The sequence below is a fragment of the Hemitrygon akajei genome, chromosome 29 (assembly GCF_048418815.1).
Source record: "Hemitrygon akajei chromosome 29, sHemAka1.3, whole genome shotgun sequence".
Classification (NCBI taxonomy): Eukaryota; Metazoa; Chordata; class Chondrichthyes; order Myliobatiformes; family Dasyatidae; genus Hemitrygon; species Hemitrygon akajei.
In genome coordinates, this window is record NC_133152.1 from 46,082,024 (window position 1) to 46,108,571 (window position 26,548).

At 43.0% G+C, this 26,548-nt stretch overlaps 1 protein-coding gene across 4 annotated transcripts in view; it reads left to right on the plus strand.

The window, feature by feature from the left end:
* The first annotated feature begins 8,831 nt into the window (after positions 1–8,831).
* Positions 8,832–26,548, plus strand: part of ptpn11b (protein tyrosine phosphatase non-receptor type 11b) — a 142,271-nt gene continuing 124,554 nt past the window's right edge. For 3 of the 4 annotated variants that reach the window (XR_012096698.1, XR_012096699.1, XM_073032324.1), the window contains exon 1: positions 8,832–8,959. Coding sequence is in view for 2 of the 4 variants with exons in the window: in XM_073032324.1 (XP_072888425.1) it covers positions 8,946–8,959 (14 nt within the window). In the remaining 2 variants the exon portion in view is untranslated. The remainder of the gene's footprint in view (positions 8,960–26,548) is intronic. The other variant, XM_073032326.1, reaches the window with a different exon arrangement.

Here is a 26,548-nt window from a genome sequence, read left to right on the forward strand (position 1 = left end):
ATTAACATAAATTAGTTAATAAAATTAACTTTAATTGATTACCAATTCAAAGATGTATGTAGTGCACAGCAGAGTCAAACAGCATAAGTGTCGACAGCAAACAGCTCACTGTCCTAGTGATGAGACCTCGATGGATGCAGGGTATTCATTATCTCATAGTCTGAGGGAAAAAGCTCTTACCTAGTCTGACAGTCCTATTCCCGTTGCTCTTGTACCCTTAATCTGACAGTATTGGTTCAAAGAGATTGTGGGATGGGTGGTAGGGATCCTCAATAATGCTTCGGGCCCTTTGTTTGCAACTCTCCCGGTAAATGTGGGAAGGAAACCCCAGTGATCCTCTCTGTGATACCGGACAATCCAGGGGAAGTAAAAGGAAAAGAGAAGGCAGTTACAAACAATATTGTGTTGGAGCTCCAGAGAAAGTACGGTGCCGGTAGACAATAAGGTGCAAGGATCATGATGAGGTGGATTGGGAGCTCAAGAGTTCATCTTTAGTATACAGAGATCTATTGCAGAGTCAGATAATGGGGGGTAAAGGCCTTGGTCCATACTCTCGGGGTTTTGTATTTTCTGCCCAAAGGGTGAGGGGGAGAACAGAGAATGTCTGGAGAGGGAGGGATAATGTTATTGTATTTTCTGGCACAGAGCGGTTCTGTTGTTAAACATATTGGTGGGTGTCCAATGTGGCAGGAATGGAACATCTCTACTTTCTGAGTACGCTAAAGAGCACTGGGTGATGCATATCGAAAGTCATGTCATTCTACAGGTGTGCAGTTGAGAGCATCCTAACATGCTGCATCACTGTGTACTATAGAAACTGCACTATGGCGAACAGGAAGCCTCTAAAACAGGTAGTGAAAGCTGCTCAACACGTCACCAGCACCAGCCTACCTGTCAAAAGCACATACATACAGAAAGGTGCTGGAGAAGGGCCAATAACATCAAATCCCACCCACCCTGCTTGTTCCACTCTTATCAGGGGGGAGGCTACGTAGCATCCACACCAGGACCACCAGGCTCAAAAACAGTTACTTTCCCCAAGCAGTAAGGCTGATCAACACCTTCACTCACTAACCCACCCCTCTATAACCCCAACCACCACTACTTTATCATTTCCTGATAGAGTCACCTTATGTACTGACACTCCTGTGCCAAGTATCACTTTATGGACATACAATCAATCTGTGTATATAAGCTATCTTATGTATTTATATTATTGTGTTCTTTATCTTACTGTGTTTTTTTGTGCTGCATTGGACCCAGATGAATAATTATTTTGTTCTCCGTTACACTTGTGTACTGGAAATGATGTTGAATATTAAACAAACATACAAAGCACAGGGAGTGCAGATGAAGTCCACAGAGGGGAGGCTAATTTGTGTGATAGACTGGGCTGCATCCACAGCTCTCTACTGTTCCTTGCAGTTTGGGCAGAGTAGCTACCTTAACAAGCCCTGGTGCATCCAGATAGGATGCTTCTTCGATGGTGCAACTGTAAAAACTGGTGAGGGTCTTTGGAGACATGCCAAACTTAAAGATGTTGCTTATGAAGAATTGTAAGTTCATTGTAAAATATAAACTAGATCATATTTGAGAATCACTCATGAGTCAAAAAAAGAGCATGTCAGACAGATACAATAAATAAATGAACTGCACAGGGAAGAGAAAAAGATAAAAAGTTAAGTTGCAGTTTCAAAAAGAACACTAATCTGCTTGCTGTTGATGAAAAATCTGATAATGATGAGAGTGATGCAGGACTAGATTTACAATGTGAAAGCTAACTACAGGCAAGCAGAAGGACCTACACCAGAAGTGAACAGCAAATTAATAAAATGGAATTGGACACTGGGTTAGCTGAAGCAGTCATTCCACAAAATGAGTTTGAACGGCATTTCAAAGATACTGAACTGAAGCCTACAGATATCCAACTGAGAACATTTACTGGAAAAAAGATAGCTCTTGTGGGATTGACATTCTTAACAGTGAAATACAAAAACCAACAAGCCACATTGGGCTTGTATGTGGTAAAAGCAGGAGGATCAGCATTGTGGGGCCATGATTGCCTGAGATAACTACAATTTGATCCATCCACCATTTGCATGTCACATCCCCTGCAATAGAGTCAACTAAATTAAGAAAGGTACTGGATGATGCCACAGCAGTGTTCAAGGATGGCATTGGAAAAATCAAACATATCAAGGGTAAAATAATCACAAGATCAGAAGACAAAGGAGCAGAAGTAGGCCATTCGGCCCATTGAGTCTGCTCTGCCACTCCACCATGAGCTAAATTATTCTCCCATCTAGTTCCAATTTCTGGCTTTTCCCCCCATTAATGTTAAATGAAAATGCCTTACACAAGTTTTGTCAAGCTTGTCCCATACTTTACACCATCTGTGATACAGTAGCCAGTGAGCTAGATCATATGGAGACTGAAAGAATTCTTTGGAATGAGTGGACCCCATGAGAAGAATGGGTCTGTAAGGATCTGTGGTGATTTTAAGGTCACCATTAACACAGTATTGAAAGTAGATCAATACCCAAGGTGCAGAATACAGGGTACTTTTGCAAAACTTGCTGGAGGAGGCAACTTCAGCAGAGCAGACTTAGCTGAAGATAGAAAATGGAGATGGAAAAAGAATCCAAAGAGTTCCTCACTATAAACACTCACAAGGGCTTTATTGTTTTAATAGGCTTAGTTTGAAGTAACACCTTCTCCTGCACTCTGGCAGAAAGCTATGGACCAAGTGCTGTAAGGCTGTCCAAACACTCATTGTTACCTGGATGACATCATTGTTACCAGTAAGTATGACAAGGAACATCTCCAAAATCTCATGACAATGGTAAAGAGATTAGAAGATCATGGGCTCTTTACACAATGCAACAAGTGTGAATTCTTTAAACCAAGCATCACTTAGTGTGGTCACACCATTGATGGACAAAGATTACGTAAGTGTACTGAGAAAATTAAAACAGTGGTAGATGCCCCAACAGTTGCAGTCTTTTTTTAAGATTTGTCAATTACTATAGCAGGTTCTCAAGCCTGGCAACTGGGCTCCACCTCTTGTATGCATTACTACAGATCAGGAAGAAATGACAATGGACATAGCAGTGTGAGTTGGCAAAGACAAAGGAAATGGTGATGCCAGACCACTCACACACTATAATCCACACGTCCAGTGAAGCTTGCCCATGATGCCTTGCCTTATGGTATAATTGCAATGATGTCACATGTTGCGAGTGATGGAAGTGAATGTCCGTTAGCTTTTGCTCTCTTACCATTGCAGAGAAAAATTACGCACAGATTGACAGAGAGGCCTTGAGTCTGATTTGGGGTGTAAAATGATTCAACCAGTAGTTGTTTGGGAGGGACTTTACCCTTGTTACTGGTCATCAATGACTTACGTCCATTTTCAGTCCATGAAAGGGTGTGCCACTAACAGCAACAACATGAATACAGAGATGGGCTGTTTATCGGAGGAAACAATTACAAGACTGAATTCAAGAGCATGACTAATCATGGAATTGCTGAGGGATTGTCCATTTACCATTGGGAAAAGCAAATACTTGAAAAATGTACAAAATACACCGCTCAACATATTCTCCCTAACTCAAATCAAGCCTCCCTGTTTTGCAAAGATGATCCGAAGGGAAACCAGAAAAGACCCCAGACTATCTCAGGCAACCTAGAAAGGCTGGAATGTGCAACAGAGTTCCCATTTCCCCCCTTTTTACCAATGCCGGGATGAACTTGCTCTTGACGGAGGTTGCCTTATGTGGAAATTGAGAGCTGTACCATCCAAGCTGAGAGCTAAAGTGTTGGAGGAGCTATGTACTGGTAATCTAGGCATGGTCAAAATGAAAGCGTGAAACTTTGTCTGGTGGCCTAGAATAGGTTAGCAGATTGAGCAGATTACCATGCACTGTCGGGATGCCAACATGTCCAGAAGATGCTCAGACCAGCACCTTTCCAACCCTGGAAGAGGATTCATGTGGATTTTGCTGGACCATTCATGGGCAACAATTTCTGGTTGATGCAGCTACTAAGTGGCCAGAAGTGTTCCCAATGGACTCCACTGCACCCCTGCACTCTGTTGAGAAGCCTCTACTCAAGTCTGGTGTTCCAGAACACTCAGTCAGTGACAATGGACCACAGTTTGTTGCAGAACAGTTTCAGTTATTCCTGAAAATGAATGTTAAAAGACATATTACATCTGCACTGTACCACCCAGCTACAAATGACTTGGTGGAATGTTTCTTTTTCAGAGTCTAAAGTACACATTGCAAGCAATGTCAGCAGAACACACTACACTAACACTGAATCAGAAGCTCACCAATACCCTCCTTGCATTTCACAATACAGCAAACTCCACAACCAGAACTCACCAGCTATGCTGTTCCTGGGTCATCCCTTGCGTTGATGCTTCAATCTCCTCAAACCCTATCTCAGAGGGAGTATGGAGGACAAACAGCTGAGACAAACTGAAGCAACACACACAAAATGCAGAAGGAACTCGGCAGGCCAGGCAGCATCTATGGAAAAGAGTAAACAGTCGACGTTTCTGGCCGAGACCCTTCATCAGGACTGGAGTAAAAAAGATGCAGAGTCAGAGATAGAAGGTGGGGGGGGGGGGGGGGACGGGAGCGAGGAACACAAGGTGATGGGTGAAGTAAACAGTTGGGAAGTTGATTGGTGAAAGAAATACAGGGCTGAAGAAGGGGGAATCTAATAGGAAAGGACAGGAGGCCATGGAAGAAAGAAAAGGGGGAGGAGCACCAGGGGGAGGTAATGGGCAGACAAGGAGATAAGGTGAGAGAGGGAAAAGGGGTTGGGGAAATGGCGAAAGGGGGGGCAATACTGGAATTTTGAGAAATTGATGTTCATATCATCAGGTTGGAGACTACTCAGACGGAAGATAAGGCATTACTCCTCCAACCATCATGACAGTAGAGGAGACCATGGACTGACATGTTGGAATTGGAATGGGAAGTGGAATTAAAACGGGTGGCCACTGGGAGATCTCGCTGTTTCTGTGGACGGGGTGTAGGTACTTGGTGAAGTGCTCTCCCAATCTACGTTGGATCTCACCGATATACAGGAGGACACACCGGGAGCACTGGCAGACAAATTGAAGGCTCCTCAGAGAAGGAGGTTTTGATGCTTCTCTCCTGTACAAGCAGTCCTAGTGAGGGACTACGGAGGTGATCAGAAGTGGGTACTTGGAAAGATTAAGGACAGAACTGGATCACTCTCCTACACAGTGGAGATTGCATCTGATAATTTCTGAAGACGACACATTGATCAGTTGAGGAGTGCAGAGTGTAATTGTTAGAGAAGAGCTGTCAGGACCACTTCCTGCAGTCTCAGAGTCAACTCCCACACCCAACACGGAGGAAGCCCTAGAACCTGAGATTGTTTCACAGCCGCAAGTCTCACTTACCAAGCACAGTAACCCCCCCTTATCAGGAAAGACATTATCGCACAAGTGTACGAAATCATCCACACTGATTGGATCTTTTGGCATTAATGAGACAATTTAAAATTTACTTTGCTGTGGATGTCTGTGTAGTAGACATGTCTGTGTATTATCTAGTATACTGTGTATACAGTTGAGGTGCATTCCATATTAAGTTGGAGTTTATAGCTGTGCAGAGGGGTGTTGTGTATTTAATATTTCAGTAATATTTGAACATATTGTAAATATATTGTTTGATTAAGCTTAATGCATTGCAAGTTATTTGTTAAAGAGTGGCATGTCATCACGTCACCACATGATATGTGCATGCCTTGCTTAAAGTAAAAACTAAATTAGCACAGGTTCTCCTGGGCTCCCATCTTTTCCTTACAATTAGTTTTATGTTTTGGTGTTAAAAATAATAGAACTAGATTAATTGGATACAACTGGGTGGCGCAGATTCATTGGGCCAGAAGGACCTGTTACTATACTGTATCTCTAAATAAAACCAAAATTAAAGTTGATGAATATTACAGATTTATTGACGTTCATTTATGTATTGCAATACTAGAATCAAAAATGCAAAGGTACACCCACACCTCTCTGTTGTTTCTAATGGTCTCAGGCAATACCAAACCGTGATACGTAATGTGTGATGCACCATCAATAACTCTGAGACGTGGGTTAAGGTAGGCTTTTATTGGCTGGAAGAAAGCACAAGCAGCAAGTGACCATCACACAACATCCTGGAGACTGAGGCCGGGGCTGTGTCTCCAATCGCCTTTATACTGGGGGCTGTGGGAGGAGCCACAGGAGCAGTCACCAGGGAGGGCGTGTCCAGACAGGTATATGTAGTTCACCACAATGTGTAAATGGTATAGTATTTATGCATCACAGGTTTAGAGTCATAGAAAAGTACAGTACAGAAATAGACCCTTTAGTCCATCTAAACCATTTAAACTGTCTAGTACCATGGACCAGCACTGGGACCGTGGCCCTCCATGCTTGTACCTACCCAAACTTTGCCAGAATGTTGATATCGAGTTCACATGTACCACTTATGCTGGCAGCTTATTCCACACTCTCACGACCCTCTGAGTGAATTAGTTCCCCTCATTTATAATGTGTGTGGTTAAGGTGTTGGACTAGCGATCTGAAGGTCATGAGTTTGAGCCCCAGCCAAGGCAGCGTGTTGTGTCCTTGAGCGAGACACTTAACCACACATTGCTCCAGTCCACCCAGCTGAAAATGGGTGCCGGCAAAGTGCTGGAGGTTAACCTCGCAATAGACTGGCGTCCTATCCAGGCTTCACACCACAGAAACTGGCATAAGCACCAGCCTGATGAGCCTATAATGCTTGGGATGGATAGACTTTAACTTTTTTTAGCATTTATAATGTGTATTTATGTATACAGATTTATAATATGTAATTATGTCATATTTATGTATTACAGATTTGTAATTTGCAATTATGTAGTACTTATGTATTACAGATTCCAAATGTATAATGTAAACTGAATGCAAAGGAATTTAAAATCCTACTGGAAAGTAAGTGGCTCTCAGACCTTCCCACAAAGCATAATTGTGTTGTAATCCTGTGATGGAAGTCATGGTGCTGAGCAGCAATCACAGTTGATGGTTAGCAAGGGCCTTTTTGTTGGACTGAATGTCACCAGAAATCTAATTATGATGTTCAGCTGATATAAATTGATCTTTGCAGTTGAGAGACAAAGATGCTTGACTCATTTAATTCCACCACACACTTGGCCTTTGTAACTTACCCAAGGCCATTTTCTCCCAGAATAAAAGCTCAGTGTTTATGCCCATTGGCACTTGGCTATAAACACCAGAACTAGATTGATTTTCAAACAAGGGTCTGAAACCGATTACGTGGAATGCTCTATGTGTGAATGCATCATTCAAATTTAAGGAAGAATCTATAAGCAGGAAAAGTTATTTGCAATTTTGATATCAAGAAATTCTAAACCAATAGATGTGCTCTCCAGAAATTTATTTAAAATAATATTACGTTTCAAAATAGGTGAGTAACATGCTGAGAGTAATCATTAATTTTATTCAGAGATACAGTGTGTAATTTACAATGACCAATTAACCTACTAACTAGCATGTCTTTGTGGGAGGTAACTGAAGCACCTGGCAGAAGCCCATGAGCACATGGAAAGGACACACACTTAACACTTCAGCAACAGCTTCTTTCCCCTGCGCCATCAGATTTCTGAATGGACAATGAACCTAAACACTACCTCACTATTTTTCCCTATCTTTGTGCACTACTTACATAGTTTAATTTTCTTTTAATATATACTTATTACAACTTGTAATTTTATTAAAAAATAATACATTTTTCTGCCGCAAAACAAAATAAATGAGTCTCTGTGGACAGTGGCAGGCGGTAACTGGTGAGGTATTGTAGGGATTAGCGGTTTGTCTGCAGCTATGCTTGATGATTCGATGGGCTGAATGGCCAAATTCTGCTCTTATGTATTGTGGTTTTATTTCATCACATCCTGTGATTATGGGACTAGTTCAGATAGATGTCTTGTTTAGCATGGATGAGATGGGCTGAAGGGCCTGTTACCCCTTAGAACAGAGATGAAGAGGAATTTCTTTAGCTGTAGGGTGGTGCATCTGTAGATTTAATTGTTACAGATAGCTGTGGAGGCCAAGTCATTAGATATATTTAAAGTGGCGGTTGACTGGTCATCAATTAACAACAGCATCAAAGTTTATGAGGAGAAAGCAAGAGAATGGGGTTGAGAGGTAAAATAAATCGGCCATGATCTATTGGTGGAGCAGACTCGATGGGCCGAATAATCTAATTCTGCTCCTGTGACTTATTTCAAAGTTTGTCATCAGCGCTAAACAGGATGCGATTATAAATTATGATTGGGAAGCAAAAAGGCTTCAAGGCACTTTAGAATGAGGGGAAATTGGCAAAAACATATCAGATGTCAAATAATGAGAACACTAAACTATATGAAAAATAAAAAGGCGACATTTCAGTGTTAGATTACGAAGTTGTGATATTCAAAAAGACTGGGGTTTTCTTGCACAGCAGTCACCGAAAGCAAATAGGCAGCAAGCAGTTCATTATATTTGCCTTCCTACCGAGAGGATGAGGAAGTTAGGATTTTTTCTGAGAATTGCTCAGGGCGGGATTCGAAACCACAGAGTGAGAATCTGGCCCTCCGGAGCGCGCACAAACCGCACGCGGGAGCGTGCGCACGCGCGCACCCCAGGCTCCCAAAGCAATTGGTCTCGCGACCGATTCGGTAGGCGGGGCTCTTTTAAAAGCGCTGATTGGCCACTGGGGGCGGGAGGCCCTTTTTCGCCTCCGATTGGTCGATGAGTGGCGCTGTCGGGCTGGCAGGAGCGAGAGCGCGCCGGTCGGTTACCGGGGCGGGTGATTGTGTGCGCGTTCACGCGCGCGGTCCTCGGCCGCTCTCCTCCTCACTCGCCCGGCAGCGCCATGACATCCCGGAGGTAAGACAGACCGGCGGTCCGCGCTCCCCCGGTAGAGGTCGAGGTGACGGGTTGGTGACCGCGAGGGGAAGCTGACGTCCCCAAACCCCCTTCCCCACTGACCTGGAGTTCCTGGTCCCTCAGCCTGGCGGGGAGGGGTGGGAATTCCTACCTCCCTACCTCCCCTCAGTCCGGGGTTCACCTGCCCGATCCTACCTTCCCAGTTCCCACCCTCCCCTCAGTCCGGAGGTTCACCTACCCGATCCTACCTTCCCTCAGCCGGGGGGGGGGTCACCTACCCGGTCCCACCTCCCCACCCTCCCCTTAGCCCGGTCGTCACCTACCCGGTCCCACTTCTCCACCCTCCCCTTAGCCCGGTCGTCACCTACCCGGTCCCACCTCTCCACCCTCCCCTTAGCCCGGTCGTCACCTACCCGGTCCCACCTCTCCACCCTCCCCTCAACCCGGGGGTCACCTACTAGGCTCTACATTCCCAATGCCTGGGTGTCATCTGCTCGAACCGGCTCCCGGCCTCCCCGCAGCCCAGGGGTTACCTACCTGGTCCCACCCTCCCCACTGTCCCGGGGAGATACAGTACCTCCCCTCAGCCCGGGGGTCACCTACCCAGCCTCATATCCCCTCGGCCTCGGGATCACCTATCTTGCCCCACCTCCACCTCAGACCCGGATCCCTCAACACACTGCTGCCCCTCCCCCATTTCTGAGTCACTGACATCCTCATCTCCTCCCCCCATCCCACCACCATTTCCTCCGCTCTGAGTTGAGCTCTCCTCCCCTCGAGCCCCTCCTACCTCCGCTTCCCACCATTTTCTTAATGGACTTGTGACTAATGACTCTAACCCACCCGTCCCCGATGCAGTAACACCCCTTCCCCTTCACCCCCTCCTGTGTCTCTTCCTCCCTACCATGGTCACCACTTGCTCTCCGTTTTCTACTTTCAGAATCAGGTTTAATATCTGTAGTAAATGTTATGAAAGTTGTTGTTTTGAGGCAGAATTACATACTTAAAATACTATAAATCACAATAAGTATATAAAATTTTAATGAAATAAGTAGTGCAAAAAGAAAGAAAATATAGTGAGGTAGTGTTCATTCAGAAATCTGATGGAGTAGAGAAAGAAGCTGTTCTTAACCGTTGAGTGCGTGTCTTCGGGCTCCTGTACCTCTTTCCCAATGGGAGTAATGTCCTGGTTGATGGGGTTCCTTAATGATGGATGCCGCCTTGTTAGCCCCCAGTAACTCAGTCAAAGTCCATGAATGTGAATTATTGCACTGATTTTCCATGAATGATTCACTGCTTCTCACCCTCAGCATGTGTGGGGACAGATGTCAGTGATGTTCCTCCCCACCTGCTTTAAATCTGGTTACATATGCCCTTGGCAATAAACTTCAATATCAGATAAAGTACAAACCTGAGCTCCCAGATTAGACTACTGTCTGATGAGGGATTTGTTCCCGAGCTCCCATTATAGGCTGTGGAAAAATGTTTCTGCCCATATAGGAATGCCAAGTGAAATTGATGTTGGATGCTGCATCTTGCTTAGGCCAAGTAGCTTGAGGTGAGCAATGAAATGGATAGGTCATTGCTAAAGTTGCGCCTGTGGAAAATGTAATCTGTACTTTCTATATAATTTATATTCTGTGTTGTGTGAATATATATGCCTGTGAAGCTGCTACAGGCAAGTTTTTCATTGTACTTGTACCTCACCGTACTTGTACGCATGCCAAGAAAATCAGACTTGTAACTGAATGCTCAGCAATATGGCAAATAGAATATAATCAGGGAAAATGCAAAGTTCTCTGCTTCCTAGATAGTGGGTTTCCGGTAAGATAGCGGTGCGTTCAATCGCAGTGGCTTCTACAGAGTCAACCAGATGTGTCACTGTCCTTACTGAACATTTTTTTGCAATTACAAAATTCTGCTAGACATTAAAGCACTTAAGTACTGCAGGTCTACCCATCAGTGAGTTGCTCATTGTCGAAGAAACTGAAGGAGCTGGACTTGGTGTGGCTCGTGCTGCTACCTACATCTGCGAGGTAGCAGAGGAATCGGTCTGTGAAGACTGTGTGCAGTCTAGCAGTGATCATCTGATCATTGAGTCCTGCTGAAGGGTTTCAACCCGAAATGTTGAATGTACTTTTCTCCCCGTCGATGCTGTCTCACCTGCTGATTTACTCCTGCATTTTGTGTCTATCGCTTAGATTTTCTTGTGTGAGTGATCAGCTTAGTTGTCTTTCTTGTTATTGCAAGTCGAATTCACTAGGTTATCGGCCGCCATCAGGAACTTGGCCTCAAGCCACGGAGTCACCCAGGAGAGAGGCGCAGAGTAGTTGCAATCAACGGGAGGTGGGATGCTGGAGTCAGTGCTGCCCCCCATTGTTTGCTCAGCAGAAGACAAGCTGTATTGTGTTTGACGGCAGACTGCTGCAAAATCCATGGACAAAAAAATTCATTTTTTGTGTGACTGTATTTTAGTGATATCTTACACGCTTGCTATCCTATATGTGCCTTGTGCTGTGTGACTGTTGGTAATGTGTTTTGTATCTTGGCTCTGGAGCAACACTTTCATTTGGCAACACACACAAAATGCTGGTGGAACACAGCAGGCCAGGCAGCATCTGTAGGAAGGAGCACAGTTGACGTTTCAGGCCGAGACCCTTCTGCCTGTCCTGCTGCGTTCCACCAGCATTTTGTGTGTGTTGCTTGAATTTCCAGCATCCGTAGATTTCCTCGTGTTTGAGTTCTAACTTTCATTTTGGCTGTATTCATGCAAATTCCTGTATGGTTGAATGACAATTAAACTTAAACTTGTGTACTTCCATTTTAAAAGAAACAAAAGGCAGTGTGTCTTGTTTTTAGAATGACAATGGATTTGAAAGTTCAGAGGGACTAGGATGATTTTGTGCACAGGTAAGTTATTGTAGTGGTTAGTGTGATGCTATTATAGGTCAGGGTGTTGGAGTTCAACTCTGGCTTCCTTTGTAAGAAGTGTGTACATTCTCCCAGTTATATGCATGGGTTTCCTCCCAGTCTAAAGGTGTACTGATCAGTAGGTTAATTGGTCATTGTAAACTGTCCTGTGATTAAATAGGCTGAGGTTAATCGGTGGGTTGTTGGGCCGGAAAGACCTATTCTTTAAATCAATAAATTGCTGGAACAACTCAATGGTTCATGTAATATGTGTAGAAGGAAGAGGACAATCGGTATTTCACATCAAAACCATTCATCGGTGTGGATGAAGGGTCCGTTTGAAAGATCTTGACCAAAAAATGTCGATTGTGCCAAGTTGCTGCCCGACCTCCTCGCTCCTCCAGCAGTTTGTGTGTTGTTCCAGATTCCACCATCATCAGTCTCTTGTGTCTCTGTTTGCTATATTGATTTCTGGGCTGATAGATTTGTCATAGAGCAATACAGTACAGATACAGATCCTTCAGCTCAACAAGTCCACGCTGAACACAGTGCCCACCCAGCTAGACCAAATTTGCTATTTTAAGCTCCGCCCCTCCATGTACTTATCCAAGTGCATCTTAAAATTAGACGATTGCACCTGCCTCAACCACTTCCTCTAGCAGCTTGTTCCATCAACTCTTCACTCTCTGTGGAAAAAATTGTCCCTTTGACTCTTAAGTCTTTCCCCTCTCAATCTAAACTTGCGCCCTGGTTTTAGACTCCCTTAACTTGGAGAAAAGACTTATCGTCCACCTTCTCCTCCTCTCTCATAATTTTGAACATCATTATAAGGTTGCGCCTCTTTGCCCTGACTTTATAGCACTTGTGATATCGATTTTATAATAGAAACATTATGCTGCAATGAGATTGAGTATTGTGTACAATTTTGGTCATCTATTCTAGGAAAGGCATCATCAAACTGGAGAGAATGCAGAACAGATTTATAAGGATACTGCCTGAACTAGAGAGCCTGGGTTCTAGAAAGAGGTCAGCCATGCTGGATCTTTATTCCCTGCAGTGTAGGAGAATGTGGGGTAATCTTTAAGAAGTTTATAAAATCATGAGGGGAATATAGTTAATGTGGACAGTATAGTATCTTGTGCAAGCTTGGAACTAATATCTTTAGTTTTAAGAAACTTCATCAGATTACAAGATTTAATTCTGAGCCATTCCAGTGGGACATGCGTATTGACATGTTAGTAAGGGTCTAAGGTAGGCTTCATTGTCTGTCTGACCTGATTTCATTGAACAGAGATGCTCAACCAAAAATTACTCATGGTTTTCTAAAGGACAGCAAACATATCTTGACACTGCATGAACCTTCCAACTGTATCCACAGTTATCTTGGGTATACTTCTTCCCACCTTGTCTCTTGTAAAAAATGCTATTTGTCTTAGCCACACAGCTGATCCCAGCATGAGGCTTTCCTTCTGAGGACATCAGAGATATCCTCCTCCTTCAAAGAACAGGGTTTCCCTTCCTTCACTATTGTTGCTGCTCTCTCCCGCGTCTCCACCATTTCCAGGACATCTGTATTCGCCCCATCTTCCAGCTGCCTTAACAAGGATAGAGTTCCTCCTGTCCTTGTCTACCACCCCATGAGCCTCCACATCCAACACATCATTCTCTGCAACTTCCACCATCTTCAAAGGGATCCTACCAATAAACACATCTTTACTTTCTCCACGCCACTCTCACTTTACTCAGGGATCACACCCTCTGTGATTCCCTTATCCATACATCCCTCTCCACTAATATCCATACTGGAAATGACAGAAATGGTATATTTGCCCATTTACTTTCTTCTCACCCCCAGTCAGGGCCCCAAACAGTCCTTCGAGGTGAGGCAACACTTCACCTACGAATCTGTTGGAGCCATCTATTGTATCAGGTGCTCCTGATATAGCTCCCTCTATATTGCTGAGACCCAATTTAGGTTGGGGGACTACTTTGTCGAGCACATCTGCCAAATGCAGAATTTCCCGCTGGCCAACTGTTTTAATTCCTATCCCTATTCCTATTCCAACATAGACTTCTCTTGTGTAACAATGAGCCCACTCTCAGGGTAGAGATCTCATACTTCATCTGGGTAGCATCCAACTTGATGGCATTAGCATTGACTTCTCTCCCTGAACTCTCTTCTTCTGTTCCTCACTCTGACCTCTTACCTCTTTTTACCTGTCTATCACCTCCCCCTGCATTCCCTCCTCCTTCCCTCTATCCCATGGTCCACTCTCTTCTATCAGATTCCTTCTCCAGCCTTTTACCTTACCCACCCACCTGGCTTCACCTATCACCTTTTAGCTTGTCTTCCTTCCCTTCACACCTTTTATTCTGGTATCTTCCCTCCCTCCCCCCCCCCCCCCCCCCCACCTTCCAGTTCTGATGAAAAGCCTTGGCCTGAAAACATTAACTACCGGTAGTTATCCATTTCCATAGATGCTGCCTGAGCTGCTGAGTTCCTCCAGCATTCTGTGTGTATTAACACAGTATATAGAGTTCTTTGTGCAGTGATTGTGCCAGATTAGCTATTTTTTCTTTTTCCCTCTTTTTAAAATTTGGAAATGTGAATTAACATTGAAATCTTTTTTTTTAAGTATTTAAAAGATGACAAAGACAGCCAAACAATCCAAACTTTTGTCATAGAATGTAGAGGTCCACTTACGGTGTTAATAATATTTCCAATCACCTTTGAAGACCTTGCTGTTCTTACACTCTTCTCAGAGTCCTAAGTAAGTTAATTGCAGAAACAGTGCCCAAGTGATGCTGACCACTGCAGACATAAATAAAACCTAGAGGTATTGAAAGTCTGAATTGATGGCAAAACTCAAAAGGTGAGGCATCATCTGTTGAAAGCGCAGCAGTCAGCACCAGGGGTCTGTGACCTTCCTTCATAACTTATTGCCTTTCATACAGCTTCACAAACTTGAAGAGTTCTTATCACGTTGAAGTTTGCAAATACTAAGTTTCCAAACAGGAAGATCTTTTGAGGTCATTGCCAGGTGCACCCCATCTGCTATCATGATCTTGAAACATGTTTTATATCTAGGTTATACATAGTGTAAGAAAAGTTTCAGCAAGTTTGGGCCAGTCTGGTGGTGGTCCTGGATGACAGAGGTTTGATCAGCCTTGTGGCTTCCATGGACTAGCAGCTCTCACCACATGACTTCATATGTCTTCTAGGCGAAGATCCTTCATCTCCTGGGAATGAGGCATCTGTTGGCTTTTCTGTAACACTGGATTTTTATGGGATGGAGTTGCTAACCCCATGCACAACTCTCCTTTTGTAGCTGGACTTGGTGCTGTCGATGGTGAAGTTATAATGTTGTGCCAAACCAATTAAATTAATAATCAAATGGCTAACTAAACCAATTCCTTCTGCCTACACAATGTCCATAACACTCCATTTTCCTCACATTCATGCCCTTATCTATATGTCTCTTAAAAGTCCCCAATGTTTCTACCTCCATTACATACCACTTAATGCTGTGAAACAAAGTTTCCATTAGCATTGCTCTGGCAGGATGTTGGTTTGCATTCCAGTTAAAGATGATAAGGTCCATAAATGCATTGAATGAATAAGGAAGCTCTTCACAGTTAACATAATGTAGATACTTAGATAATCAGCCACGGATACATTCCTGTATTTGTTTATCCACTATAGAAGTAGTATTTGGAAATGAAAGGGAAGTTTATCAAGGTTTTTGGACTGTTAGAAGAGGTACCTAATAATAATAACTTGTACATATATAGAGCGCTATTCATACAAACAATGTAGTTCAAAGTGCTTTACAAAGTGCAAGCATGTAAATAAAAGACAAAAGATGTTAGTTAGTTTTGAGCTGGTATTTAAAAGGATCAACTAAATCCCTTAGTGTTTTCACTATTGAATTCCACAGTTTAGGAGCGTGGTTTAAAAAAAAGCCAACGCCAATTATCTTTTGAGGGAGATTGTTTAAATTTAAGAGACCAGTGAAAGAAGATTTGAGAGCTTGACCAGGATTATAAAACTAAAGCGATTCTGTGATGTATTCTGGTCCCAGACCATTGAGAGCTTTAAAAACAAGTAGGTAACAAAAAAGAGAGGCCCACATGCAAGCATTATCAAATCTTGAAATGTACTACACCACACAGAATGTACTAGAAGATCAATTTTCCATGATCACTTTCTGGAGATAAGCAGCTTCCTGTGGTGCAGTCGTATGAGTTCTACTCCTGCAGGGGAACATCTTCATTTCATGAACTCGCATCACATTACTAAAATGTTACATTGGGGCAGTGAAATAATCAGTCCAATAATAGCTAGTGCGCCTTGATGCCTGCTGAGCTTGTAGAGTTGTGCCTGTTCCTGCTGTTGGATCTGGTCTTCATCTAGCTTGTAGTTAAGGACCAAAGGAGGTCTATCAGTGAGTGTCACGCAGTGTTTTTGGATGGTATATTTTCAGAGGTTAAATGGTTGTGTGTGTAAGCTCTGAGATATGATGATAAAGGATCATCTTCATTTGTCATATACCTGCATTCACATGTATTAGGAATTTGCTGTGATGTGCTGGCACAACATGCAACAAAAAACAACATCCAACAATGATAAAGAATAAAAATTATATTAGAAAGTTAGAGGTTAAAGCCTGGATATGGAATAAAATATGACTTGACTTGAATAATTACCAGCATGTATTTACCATAAGACCATAAGATGTAGGAGCAGCACTAGGCTATTTGGTCCATTGAGTCTGCTCCACCATTTCATCATGGCTGAAATAACTTTCCTCTAAGCCTTCTCCCCGTATCTTCGTGCCCTGACTAATGAAGAATGTAATAACCTCTGCCTTAAATATACATAAAGCCGTGGCCTCCACAGCTGCCTGTAGCAAAGAATTCTACAGATTCACCACTCTCTGGCTAAAGAAATTCTTCCTTATCTCTGTTCTAAAGAGACACCCATCTAGTCTGAGCCTGTGTCCTCTGGTCTTAGACTCTCCCACCGTATGAAACATCCTCTCCACATCTACTCTATCAAGGCCTTTCACCATTCGATAGGTTTCAACAAAGTCACCCCTCATTCTTCTTAATTCTCGTGAATACAGGCCCAGAGACATCAAATGCTCTTCATATGACAAGACATTCAATCCTGGAATTATTTTCATGAACCTCCTTTGAACCCCCTCCAGTTTCAGCACATCCTTTCTAAGATAAGGGCCCAAACCTGCTCTTAATTCTTCAAATGAGGCCTCACCAGTGCTTCATAACGTTCAACATTACATCCTTGCTTTTATATTCTAGTCCTCTTGAAATAAATGCAAACATTGCATTTGCCTTCCTCACCTCAGACTTACCTGCAAATTAACCTTTAAGGAATCATGCACAAGGACTTCCAAGTCCCTTTGCACCTCAGTTTTTTTGTATTTTCTCTCCATTTAGGAAATAGTCAACCTTTTCATTTCTTCTACCAATGTGCATGACCATACACTTCTCAAGTCTGTATTCCACCTGACATTTTTTGCCCATTCTCCTAATCTGTATGTCCTCTGCTGCCTCTTCCTTCCTCAAAACTACTTTCCCTTCCACCTATCTTCATATCATCTGCAAACTTTGATATGAAGTCATCAATTTCATCATCCAAGTCAATGACATATAATGTAAAAAGATTCAATCCCTAGACAGACCTCTGTGAAACACCACTATTCACCAGCAGCCAGCCAGAGAAGGCCACTCTTTGCATCCTGCCAATCAGCCACTGCTTTATCAATGATAGAATCTTTCCTGTAATACTATGGACTTGTAGTTTGTTAAGCAACCTCGTGTGGCACCTTGTCAAAGGCCTTCTGAAAATCCAAGTACACAACATCAACCGATTCTCCTTTGTCTATTCTGCTTGTTATTTCTTCAAGGAGTTCCACAGAATGGTCAGGTAAGGTTTTCCCTTGAGAAAACCATGCTGACTACAGCCTATTTTATGATAGATAGATAGATACTTTATTCATCCCCATGGGGAAATTCAACTTTTTTCCAATGTCCCATACACTTGTTGTAGCTAAACTAATTACATACAATACTTAACTCAGTAAAAAATATGATATGCATCTAAATCACTATCTCAAAAAGCATTAATAATAGCTTTTAAAAAGTTCTTAAGTCCTGGCGGTAGAATTGTAAAGCCTAATGGCATTGGGGAGTATTGACCTCTTCATCCTGTCTGAGGAGCATTGCATCGATAGTAATCTGTCGCTGAAACTGCTTCTCTGTCTCTGGATGGTGCTATGTAGAGGATGTTCAGAGTTATCCATAATTGACCGTAGCCTACTCAGCGCCCTTCGCTCAGCTACCGATGTTAAACTCTCCAGTACTTTGCCCACGACAGAGCCCGCCTTCCTTACCAGCTTATTAAGACGTGAGGCGTCCCTCTTCTTAATGCTTCCTCCCCAACATGCCACCACAAAGAAGAGGGCGCTCTCCACAACTGACCTATAGAACATCTTCAGCATCTCACTACAGACATTGAATGATGCCAACCTTCTAAGGAAGTACAGTCGACTCTGTGCCTTCCTGCACAAGGCATCTGTGTTGGCTTCTAAGTACCCTGAGACCTCCTCCTTAATAATCAACTCCAACATATTACCAGCCACAAAGGTTAGACTAACTGGCTTATGGTTTTTTTTCTTCAGCCTCTCTCCCTTCTTGAAGAGTGGAGTGATAGTTGAAATCTTCCAGTCTTCTGGACAATTCCAGAATCTAGTGATTCTTGAAAGATCATTACTAATGCCTCCACGATCTCTTCAGCCACCTCTTTCAGAATTCTGGGGTGTACAAATCTGGTCCAGGTGACTTGTCTACCTTCAGGCCTTTCAGTTTCCTAAGAGCCTTCTCTCTAGTTATGGTAGCTTCACATACTTCATGCTCTCTGACACCTAGAGCTTCCACTATACTGCTAGTGTCTTCCACAGTAAAGACTGATGCAAAATGCTAATTCAGTTCTTCTCCCATTTTGTTGTCCCCCATTTCTACCTCTTCAGGATTGTTTTTCAGTGGTCCGATATCAACTCTTGCCTTTCTTTTACACTTTATGCATCTGAAAAAACTGTTGGCATCTTCTTTAATGTTATTGGCTAACTGACTTTCATATTCCATCTTTGCCTTCTTAATGACTTTTTTCATTGCTTGCTGTTGGTTTTTAAAAGCTTCCCAATCCTTTGACATCCCACTATTTTTTGTTGTATTATATGCTGGTTTTGACTTTTGTTTGCCATGGTTATTCATCTTGCCTTTGGAAAACTTCATCCTCTTTGAGATGTATCTATCCCGTGTTCCTGAATTGTTTCCAGAAATTCCAGCCATGGCTGCTCTGCTGTTATCCCCGCCAGTGTTCTTTTCCAGTCAATTCTGGTCAACTCCTCTCTCCTGCCTCTGTGACTCCCTTTACTCCACTGTAATACTGATACATCTGATATTAGCTTCTCAAATTTCAGGGTGAACTTTCCCCTAGAGATTCTTTTACCTTGGGTTCTCTAATCAGTTCTGGTTCATTCACAGCACCCATTCCAGAATAGCTGATCCATGAGCAGCTCTAAAAAACTATCTAGCCACTCTAGAAAATCCCCCTCCTGGAATCTAGCACCAAACTGATTTTCCCAATCTACCTACATATCGAAGACTCCCTTGACTATTGTAACATTGCCCTTTTGGCATGCATTTTCTTTCTCCTATTGTAATTTGTAGGCCACATCCTTGCTACTGTTTGGGAGTCTGTATACAACTCCCATCGGGGTCTTTTTACCATTGCAGTTTCTTAGAGCTACACACAATGACTCAACACCTTCTGACCCTATGTCACTTCTTTCTTATGGTTTGATTTCATTTTTTACCAGCCAGAGCAATGCTGCCCCTTCTGCTTTCCTGCCTATCCTTTCGATACAATGTGTACCTTGGACATTAAGCTCCCAGCTACAATCTTTCCGCAATGATTCAGTGATGTGTACAACATCAAACATGCTTATCTGCAACTATGTTGCAAGTTCATCTACCTTATTCCTTATACTGCACATATTCAAATACAACACCTTCAGTCCTGTATTCATCCTTTTCAGTTTTGACTGCCTTTACCACTGCAACTCATCCTGATGTCTGCAATTTTGCCCTATCAGCAGCCTCTCCTTACTGTGCATTGCCTCTCTTTGTAAACCAGCTACCTCATCTTCAGCACTATCATCCATCTTTCCTACGATAATTCTTACATTGAAATACAGGCAACTCAGGACACTAGTTGCACCATGCTCAATCTTTTTATTCCTAACTTTGAGGTCTTACCAACATCTGCCTCCTCAACCTCTCCACTTACTGTTATGGCACTCTGGTTCCCCTTGCCCTGTAACTCTAGTTTAAAGTCCACTGTGCAGCATTAACAAACCTTCCCGCTAAGACCCTCTCCTGTTCAGGTACAAACCGTCCCTTCTGTACAGGTCCCACCTTCCCTGGAAGGGAGCCCAATGATCCAAAAATCTTATGTCCTCCCTCCTACACCAACTCCTTAGCCACATATTAAACTGTATAATCTTCCTACTTCTGGCCTCACTAGCACGTGGCAGGGGTAGCAATACTGAGATCAGAACCCTAGAGGTTCTGCCTTTTTAACTTGGCACCTAACTCCCTGAACTCCCATTGCAGAACCTCTTCACTTGTCCTACCCATGCCATTGGTACTTACATGGACCACGACTTCTGGCTGTTCACCCTCCCACTTAAGAATGCCAAGGACTCAATCTGAGATAACTTGGATCCTGACACCCAGGTGGCAACATACCATCTGGGAATCTCATTCTCACCCACAGATCTGCCTGTCTGCTCCCCTAATGAATGATTCCCCTATCACCACAGCATGCCTCTCCTCATTCCCTTTCCCTTCTGAGTCACAGAAGCAGATTCAGTGCCAGAGATCCAAACTCTGTGACTTTCCTCTGTTAGGTTAACCACCCCCCTCCACCCCATAAATATCCAAAGTGATATTGTTGAAGAGGGGGATGGCTGCAGGGGCACTCAACACTGGCTCCTTAACCCCTTTCCCCTTCCTGACTGTCACCCAGTTTCCTGTGTCCTGCTCCTTTGGTGTAACTACTTCTCAATATGTCCTATCTATCACACCACCCACTCCCCCCCCCCCCAGCCTCCCGAATGATCCAGAGTACATCCAGTTCCAGCTCCAACTCCTTAACACAGTTTGTTAGAAGCTGCAGCTGGATGCACTTCTCGCTGTTGTGGTTAGGGACACTGGCCTTCCCAAATCCCACAAGAAGAGCATTCCACTATCCTGCCTGGCATCTCTACTGTCCTAGCTGAGAAGGAAAAAAAAACTTGAACTTTTCTTAACTTTACTTTCTCTGAATGAAATCTGTCTTCAATGAAACCTCGAAGAGCTAAAGCCTCAAGATCACCACTCTGATCATGTCCACTCTGACGACGGTTACTGAGCTTGCGCCTGCCTTCCCTCAAGTTGTTCTAACTAATCAATTCTGATCACCGATGGTCACTGCTCAAAGCTCCTTTTTGCTGCCGCTACCTGCTGCTACCTTTTTATCCTTGGGCAGTGGATCTGATTAAGGTCCCCTCCTCTCCAAACATCACATGTCCGGATTGGCAGCATTTTGCAATGTAAACAGCATTGTAAAAAGTGGTTTAGAGTATTTCTAATGCAGTGGTGGTGGGAGGGGTGGCAGTGATTCATAGAAGGGATGGGGAGATAACTAGAACGATTGATCAGATTAACTGCCTGGAGAAAGAAACTTTTGAAAAGGTGTGTTTTTTTTGTTTTAATAGCCCTATAGTGCTTTCCAGAAGGGAGCTTGTGGAAAAGGCAGTTTACAAATGAGACTTGGAATAATGATAAGTGTGTGAAGCTGTCATCAGGCAAATGGATATTAATTCCAAGTCCTGTGTGAAATCAATAACTGTGTATTGGATGGAATAACGTGTTAAATTAATGGAGGCGCTGGTAAGAGATAAGATTATTAGTAATATTCACAAATGTTAATAATACATTTGAGGCTATGGAACTTTTTCTTGCATGGGATTATATCTGTAAACTTGATTCCTCACATTGATTTAGATTGTTTTTTCTCTTCCTGCCACTAATATTTTCCTGGCTGTCTTGCTAAATGTCATCTTGTAGACAGGAAGAGAAGATCGATACCTCTTCCAGAGGTCCACTGGAAAATATAGTTTCCTGCTCTTGCTTGTGATAGGCAATTTCTAGAACAAGTTCCAAAAATTGAATAATAATTTAAATTAATGATTCTATCCTTTTAAGAGGTTTAGTTTGGATTTGATCAATGCCAGCTTGAATTAAACCTGGTTGTTGAAGAAAGTGGAACCCATAGTAATGATGCATCTTTCATTTTGGCTAGTTCATAAAATCATACTAGTAGGTTGATTTTGCAGCAGGTACTTTATATATCTTGTACCAGGTAAAATTATCATGGGCTTTTCATTTTCATTCTTTTGGTACATTCTAATTTAGTCTCTGGAATATTGTAAAACAACTTTTTTTCTAGTTAGGAAATAAAGGTTCTATCAGTATTTAAATGGCAATTTTTTTCCCACACTTTCCTGAAATAGTGTTAAAATTACATCTTTGATATTGCTCTGTGTTTTTATGATTGTTATGTAATGGAATTAACTCTGCCATAGATGGTCCCAAGCCCAGCTACAAAGGGGGGTGGGGGGGTTGGGCAGGGGGCTAGCAACCCCATTCCGTAAAAATGCAGAACTACAGAAATGCCATCAGAAGCTCCAAAGATCTCATCCCTGGGTGAGGAAGATTACACCAGGAGGATGGGCTACACCTGAAAACAAGGTGAAAGACTGGCCCAGGACAGAGCTACTATTGGTGGCCTATGCCTTCAGCAGGAGTGGTGGGGCCTAAAGTAACTTGTAATGGGATTGGTAAATGGTTTTTAGGCTGAAAAACACTTAATTCCATTACAATTCTGAGGGGTCTGAAGTGTTTAATGACTGCCATGCAGGGTTTCCAGACTATATCATAGGTAGGGTAGGTAGTTCTTGATAGGATAGGGTGGTTGTTCAATTGGATTAGTGCATCTTTTAATTCCACTTTTTATATTTGACCTCCATGTTCTACCAATTTTGATGTTTGGAGCCTTTCTGAAAGCTCCTCCACTAGCTTTTGGCCAGCAATATCCATGAGTCAGAGGAATGGTGTTGCATTTTTTCAGTGAGACAGTTAGTGCATCCTTGAAACGTGTTCTGTGCCTTTGTGAAAATCATTTATTGTGTTGGAGCGTAGAGTGGAGTGTTTACTTTGAGTGAGGAGACAAATCTGTGGGCAGAGGCCTGCCACCAAATTTTAGTATATGGAGTTACATGTACAAAATGCTGGAGGAACTCAGCTCTATGCTGGAGCAACTATGGAAAGGAATAGAGTCAATGTTTTGAGCTGAGACCTTCTATTAGAACCCTTCATTGGATCCTGATGAAGGATCTTTGCCTGAAACATAGTCTGTTAATTCCCCTCCATAGATGCTGTCTTACCTGCTGAGTTCCTCTAGCATTTTGTGCATGTTGCTCTGAATTTCCAGCATCTGCAGAATCTCTTGTGTTAAACATACAGGTGCACTTCTCCGGTTAGTTTCTGCTGCTGCTTGCACCACTTTCTTCTGCAAGAAATAAAATATAAGTGGGCGTCATGCAGTCTGCATAAATGAAGTGTCTATTATAGTTGAATAGCTGTTGGTTTGTGCACGCTGTTAAATGTGTGTGTGAGAGCCTTGCAGTAGTGCTGTATCGCAGTAAACCAAAGTTAGATAAACGTTCTGATTCTTAGAGAAGGTTGGTTGATAAATGGGGTGTAGCAAGTTGACTGGTTGATGAGGCTGGTGGTGTGTTCAGTGGGATACAGAATTTGAAGACACAAAGATTCTTATCTCTACAATATCCTGATTGACGTCAATACCACCAGTGCCCCCAATGGTCCGTCCTTTTAAGTAATATGAGACATTCACAATATTCTGTCTCCTGTGCATCCATGAAACTATTATACAGCATATAGAGTGTAAATGGAAGGCAATGTAATGGAAATGAGCAGGTAGTGGGAACTGCTGAGGGAGAGTCTTGGCCCAAAATGTTGGCTCTTTTTTCCTGTCTGTCAATGCTGCCTGACTTGCTGAGTTCCTCCAGCATTTTGTGTGTGTCGCTTTGGATTTCCAGCATCTGCAGAATATGTGTTTAGGCAGTGGGATAACCAAATTCAAACTTCAAAGTAAATCTATTATCAAAGTACATATATGTCACCATTTAAAATCCAGAGATTCATTATCTTGCAGGCATACACGGTAAATCCAAGAATCACAATAGAATCAATGGTTTTCAATAGGTGCATTTAATGTCAGAGAAATGTATACAATGTACATCCTGAATTTTTTTTCTTTGCAGACATCCATGAAAACAGAGGAGTGACCCACAGAATGAATTACAGTTAAAACATTAGAACCCCAAAGCCCCCTCCCACAACCCCTCTCCCATGCACAAACAGCAGCAAGGCAACGACCTCCCTCCACCCCTATCAGCACCCTTCACCGAGCACTCAAGTGAACAGCAAAACATCAATAAAGACACAGACTTGCAGCAATCCCAAAAACTACTTGTTCACCTGATAATTCAACATAGCAGTCCCCCTCCCCCTCCCCCTCCCCCTCCCCCTCCCCCTCCCCCTCCCCCTCCCCCTCCCCCTCCCCCTCTCCCTCCCCCTCTCCCTCCCCCTCTCCCTCCCCCTCTCCCTCCCCCTCTCCCTCCCCCTCTCCCTCCCCCTCCCTCATTTGAGGTCCTGAGAGCGGGTCCCATTCCCACAAAGAACCAAAGTCAAAGTGTAATTCCAGGTCAGGGTCTTCAAAAGAACCCCCTCCCACGCCCTGAAAAGGAAAATAAGGAGATATCAAAGATAGAAATAAAGCTGTTTCTGAAGATGCAGGCAAAGGAATTGCCGTTTAGTGCTATCTTAACTTCGCCCTGCCAGAGGATGGGCAAACAAGCAATGTGCAAAGGACAACAAATTGCAAATACAAAAGAGAAAAACAAATAATAAAAAAGCAATAAATTCTGAGAACATGAGATGAAGAGTCCATGAAAGTGAGTGCGAGCAGTTCAGGGGCAAGTGAAGTTAACCCCTCTGGCTCAAGACCCTGATGATTGATGAGTACTAACTGTTCCTTCCTGATGGCAGCAGTGAGAAGAGAGCTTGGCCTGGATGATGGATGCTGGTTGATGGATGCTGCATTTCTGCAACTGTGCTCCACGTAGATGCGCTTAATGGTGGGGCAAGCTTCACCCATGATTGGACTTTATGTTCAAGGGCACCACACGTTTATCAAAGTTTGCCAAAGTTTAAGATGTCTTGCCAGATCTTTACAAACTCCTAACAAAGTATAGGCATTGCTATACTTTCTTCATAATTGTACTGTATTTGCATGTTGGGTGTAGGATGTAGGACAGATCCCCAGAAACAATCTGAGGAAATTTAAAGTTGCTGACCCTCTCCACCTCTGATCCCTCACTGAGGACTGGCTCATAGACTTTCAGTTTCCTCCTCTTGAAGTAAAAAAAATCAGCTCCTTAGTTTGCTGACATTTTAGTTTAGTGAGAGGGGCCAGAGGGGCATCTGGGCCAGATGCTTTCCATGGGTTCCCTCTAAGCTTCCGATATCCCAGAGAAAACAATCCAAGAATGTCCAATTTTACATTATAACTGAAACCCTCTAATCCAGGCATCATCCTGAGGAACCTCTTCTGTGTCCTCTATAGCCTCCACATCCTTCCTGTAATGAAGTGACCAGAATTGCACACAAAATTCACAATTAATTTGCAATGACCGCCATGTTTCATGCCACATGTTTGCTCTTTTAGGGAGGGGAATGGTCCTTTTTTTCTGGTGACTGATCATCCCTCTCCAGGTTATTGCTTAAGTACTGGAGTGTTGGTGCAGTCAGAGGCACTAAGAGCTTGATGGAATTTGCCATCAGAAAAATAGAGATGCTATTCCGGTGCCAGGATTGCATTTCATCATTTGACAGAGAGGATCTCACCCTGTTTGTTACCTATACCACAATCTCTAAGTTCAATGTAAATGTATTATCAAAGTGCAATAATGTCACTATATATAACACCAGAGTTCATTATCTTACAGGAATTAACAAGAAAATAAAGAAGTAGAATAGAATGTATGAAAATCTATAAATAACAAGGACTGACAAACATCCAATGATTGAATGGTGGAGCAGACTTGATGGCTGAATGGCTTAATTCTGCTCCTACATCTTATGGTCTTACACAATGTGTAAAAAAGGACAAATCATGCAAATAAATAAACAAAGGAAATTAATAATGCTGTAAACATGAGTTGTAAAGTCCTTGGAAGTGGAGTCAGTTCAGTGATGAGAGTGATGTTAACCACACTAGTTCAGGAGCCTGACCAACATGATGGTGTCTCCATGATCTAAAAGCCACTAGCAACAGCAGATAGAGGAGGATGATAGACCACAGAAGATGCACGTCAGCAGGCAGCAATGAAGGCAGATCCTTTCTAAGGACACTTCTCATAGCCTGGAGTTTCACTTGAGACCCTAGTTCACCATCTCTGCATC